The sequence below is a fragment of the Triticum dicoccoides genome, chromosome 7B, assembly GCF_002162155.2.
Source record: "Triticum dicoccoides isolate Atlit2015 ecotype Zavitan chromosome 7B, WEW_v2.0, whole genome shotgun sequence".
Taxonomy (NCBI): domain Eukaryota; kingdom Viridiplantae; phylum Streptophyta; class Magnoliopsida; order Poales; family Poaceae; genus Triticum; species Triticum dicoccoides.
The window spans coordinates 192829883-192834837 of NC_041393.1; the positions used below are offsets into that span (position 1 = coordinate 192829883).

A 4955-nucleotide genomic window follows, 5' to 3' on the forward strand; every position below is an offset into this window, starting at 1 on the left:
ATCCGGATCTCATACTCTGTGCTATGCGTCCGACTAGCTCATATTTCACCTCTTAGATCCATACAAACCATGCAAATAAAATCCTATGTACTACGTAAATCATGCTAGACTAAACTACACTTCATCGTCGGAGATGTCTACGACTTCTGTTTGTGGCGCCGGGTAGATGGGCGCGTAGGAGGGCTCCGGCTCCTCCTCATCCATATACGCGACCATCTCATCGACGAACGCGGCGTGCTCCGCCTCCGCCTCCCATAGGTGACGGCGGTTGGCCTCCACCTCCGCCTTCGACCGGAGGGGATCGAGGATTACCTGTTGCTCCGCCTGCAGATTCACGTCTCCCATGTTCTACTCGCCGTCCTCCTCCTCCGGATCTACCGCGTCCGAAGGTAGCCCCGCGGCGATCCGGGCTTCCCGCCTTGCCTGGATCTGCTTAAGGAGCTGCAGCCGGCGTTCTGGCATAAGAAATGGGTAGCTCCTTACCCGGCTGCGTGGTGGCATTGCTACTAGTGGTGGCGGACGACGAGCGACCGGCTAGTGGAAAGTGGCGGCGGCGGACGGGAGGGGAGGAAATGTGGACAGGTAGGGTTTCGATGCCGGCGGTCGGCTTAAATAGCCAGCCTAGGGCACTATGCGGCCCGTTGGAGCGGTGCCACGCGGCGCCATCGCTACAACGGAGTAGATGAGTTTCAGACCGCCGGGTTTCAGAGTGTTTCCGTGTGATACCAGGGTGTCAGTCCGACGGCGCCGGGCTCCCCGTTCGCGCTCAGGCCTCCCCACATCCACCCCATATTTGGATTGGATATGAGGGGTGTCAGGCAGCCCATGTGTTTGAGTCCGGTTTAAGGTGCCCGTCTAGATCGGATTTATTTTTACCAGTTAGTGACCGGGCCTTCCGCCCCGACGTTTGAGGGGGTTTTGGGGTGCCCGACTGTAGGCTCTTAGGGCATCTCCAACGTCGACCCTCAAATCGCGTGCATACTTCCGGACCGCGCGGTCCGAACCGCAGAAGCCATCCAACGCGAGCCTACATCGGTCCTGATGCACTTTCTCCCGCAAAGTGGAGACGAAGTGGGGGGGGGGGTTGCGGGAGTCCGGGCAGCAGCCAGGTTGGACTCCAGACACCCAAGGCCCACTAAATCCGCTCTCCCGGTCCCATTTTCTTTCACTCCGCCAGTTCTCCCCCTTGCTTTGCATCCGCAACATCCACCTTCACCGTCGCCGATGTACCTCTCCGGCTGCCACACATGCACTACCGGACGTTCGCAACCAGCACAATTACACCCGCTCGCCTTTTACGACGGCGTTGACCACCCTGGAGCCGTTTGTACCCAGGTACACTCCGCCACCCCATCGACGACCTCCATGGCGGCCACCACACCCAACAGGTGTTCGGTCAAATGTCGTTGATCTTATTTTCGGACGCCATGTTGTTTTGCAGAGTAAGAAGGATGGCGGGATACTCGACCATGGAGGATGAGTTGCTGTGCAATGTGTGGTTGGTCGTATCGCGTATTTCATAGGCAGGAGCAGCGTAGAACATTCCGGCAACAAGTGAATGAATTATTTCCCGCACAAAAGCACATTGCACCCTATGACATGCACATCACCCATGATCACATTGTGAGGTCGTTATCGTATTGATGGTACGTCATCCAGACCATCGTCATCAAGTTGTGTCACGTAGTTGCTCAGCTGGGGGCAAGGTGGCCATTGCATCGGCAGAGGAGGAATTCGTAAGTTTTGCTTCTTTCTCCTCAACTTGTTAATTGATTCATTCACTCAATGTTTCTTTGTGTAGTCCACGCGCGCTGTCGTGATGTATCACATGACAGAGGGATGGCCATTTACGTACACACTGTTCGATGAAGCTGAAGGGACAATATGTGTGGGATGATATGATCCGTTGAAAAACTTGTTGGGCGTTGAATTTGAGACACTAGGCTTATTTGCATGCTTTGTATGGTTGATTTGCGCTATTTTCTTTTCAAACTTTGATGAATATCAGCCGATTTGCATGAATTTCGTCCACAAGTCGAAACCTGGCTTGAAATATATGCGAGCAACGCTGGATGGGGGCCTTCCACATTTGTGTCTGCGAACTAATTTCACTATCCGCGAACGGATGTGGGAGAAAATTTGCAGGTCATTGAAGATGCTCTTACATAGTGCAAATTTGCAAATGCATGGTGGAGATATCTCTGTCCAACACCGGGCATCTCTAATGACTTACTAGATCATGATTGGCGCGCGTTGCTGCGCCCATTTATTTTGGCAATAAAATGATTGGGATTTCTATAAATGCGAGGAGACAAAAGGTAAACATAATTGAATCACAAAATATTGAAAAGAATACAATAGTCTGACAAAAGTTGTTTCATATAAATTGTGTATACAATCTACATATCCATTTGTACCTTTGGCTACTTTCAAATGAACAGGTCAAAAAACAAACTGATCGTAATAGCTCTCACTTTAACTTAAACAACAGCACCGGACTACAATGAACATACTTGAAAGCACATCTAAAAGCTAATAGGGTTGATCAAGAAGCAACAGCTAGCCTTCAATCAGTGGACTAATTGTTGTAACCTGAACAATAGTATGCAGGAAACCATAAGAGATATACTTCAGGATTTAGCTAAACATCCACGTACGGATAAACTGCGCCAAAACCACTCGATGGATGCTACACACTACATGCCATGCCAAATAATTGCCGAATCTAAGTTCCAAATGTGAATGCATGTGTGCGCCTCTAATAAATGATACCGTAATAATTTCCACATGGACAGAAAACCATACATGGATATTCTTATGTTTCAGGAAATCAAATGCATATATAAATGATTCATCTTTGGTTTCTGATGTCTAGATTGATTTATATTTTTCAGATGTGTTTTGAAACAGTCTATGGTGAAGATGTGTGTAGCGTATTAGCGAAAATTATTAGTACAATCCAGAATACAAATAACTCACTTAATAGAGAATAAAGTAGACAATATGTGCAAGAATACATGCAGCATTTTGGAGGTAAATCTGACCTGAAATGGGAATAGAGAAGTATTGCATGACCTCTCGGCAGACCAAAACCTCTATTATCTTCCTTGCACTCCTACTTGGTTGTTATTCAGTTGTGTGGCTGCTCACATAAGTTGCTTCCACGGCTGGGCTTTGTACATAGAACAGCCCATGTAGGCCAACTAATCAAAACCCTCCAAAAATGCTACCGGAATAGCCGCCCATAGGATGTTAATGCCAGGTAGCAGAGACAGTTTTGCTTAGATATATGCATCCGACGACCAGCAACAACCAAAACGTTAAATCGGTCGGCTCACGCAATGTCGCGCCTGTCCATTTTTCCCATATAATAGTAGGAAATTATATAGCAATATGGAGGAATGAAACATGGAGTTTACTGATCTATATTAGATAGTGAAAGTGAAAACGTCTCAACTACAATTAAATTTCATGAGACTTGGGCATGTCATATCGATCCATGTTATGGAAAATTGAAGTTATAGGACAAAATAGGTGGAAAACAAGTTAACCTGTCTAAAATTTTAAAATATCTTCAGAGTGGTGAGTAGGACGTCCTTTTTGGAAATTCAGCAGGCCACCAAGTCAATCTCTACTAATCGTATATCAAAAACAATTGTTAGCCAACAATATACACAGTACCATACTTACATGATAAATAGCAATATTGGAACCATGTACACAGCCACGCACGGGGTAGTCATGGACAAATGATAAGTCATAGGTAATATTCGTGCATGTCTATTTGAATTTTGGTATTTTATATAAGTAAATATGGGTAGAAGGACAAGCCATAAGTACTAATCATGTATGTGTGTTTATTTGTATAGTACTTCATTCTACTAAATGTTAAACTTGCACAACATGGTACAATTTCAGAGCATTACATTAGGACGGCAGATTAAACACCAATGAGAAAAGAGAGGATGTATGGTTCACCTACATGCAGGTAGGTCGCCATGAAGGTGTGAGCCCTTGACCCTGTGCACCTGCATGAACCCCTTATTGCCACATGTATATATAAGAAAGAAAAGGCAGTGCATAACTGTCAACTGTGCACTGATATGCCGAGAACGAAGAAAAATGGTAAAAAGGCAATGTAAGCCTCAACCAAGCAAGTTGGTTTAAACTTTAAACTCTAATAAAATAAATCCACAGCAAGAAATATTGCCACAATTAAGATATCTACTATTGCTCATAATATCAATTGTGGAGCTATCTGTCCATTGGAATTGGAACCGTCAATTCTCCGAGGAAAGAACGCAACTGAGAGATGTAAGCGACTATTGCTTCTGCTACTTGCTCTGTAATGTGACCCCTACAATTCAAATTCTGAAAGCTGTCTAGTCAGCAATAACCAGTACTAATGATAATGATTTGCTGGATACCTGGGTAGCAGGGTGGGGCAATTGTAAAACAAACACCAGCGGAAAGAGGTGAGGCTGGAAGCAGCACTGTCTTCTGCTCCTGAAGCTCCAGCCGATAGAGAGGAAGGTCTATAGTCCGCTAGCTGTCTCCCCGCATATGCATATATAGTCAATCTGCTATGGCATTGAGAACAAGACTGCAAGAAAATAGGCATATTAGTCGATGGGGATAATTGTGGACCGGAAGCAGTGGAAGTATAAGCATACAACGATAGCTTTATATGCCAAATAAACAAATTATCAAACACCTGACCTACAATAGCCATCAGAGATTTGTCTCCCTTTATTTCACGCTTAAGGTCTAACAATACCAAAATTCCAATAACCTGAAAAGAATACAAACAACGAATAAGATTGTGGTGCTATGCTATTTCCCATTTTTTTTTACTCTTCTTTATGCCAAATATGACATCAAGTCAATGTAGCCTGTGTTTGTGGATCGGGGATTGCTGGCCATGATGCCGGTGGTAACAGACAAGGGGAGGAGGA

General features: G+C 45.3%; 1 protein-coding gene across 1 annotated transcript in view; it reads right to left on the reverse strand.

Annotated features, from left to right (window-relative positions):
• Positions 1-2353: 2353 nt before the first annotated feature.
• Positions 2354-4955, reverse strand: part of LOC119338801 — a 3346-nt gene continuing 744 nt past the window's right edge. The window contains exons 2-5 of the mRNA XM_037611032.1: positions 4724-4792; positions 4428-4603; positions 3983-4028; positions 2354-3631 (exon numbers count right to left, since the gene is read on the reverse strand). Of these exons, the coding sequence (XP_037466929.1) occupies positions 3575-3631; positions 3983-4028; positions 4428-4603; positions 4724-4792 (348 nt within the window). The 3' untranslated portion in view covers positions 2354-3574. The remainder of the gene's footprint in view (positions 3632-3982; positions 4029-4427; positions 4604-4723; positions 4793-4955) is intronic.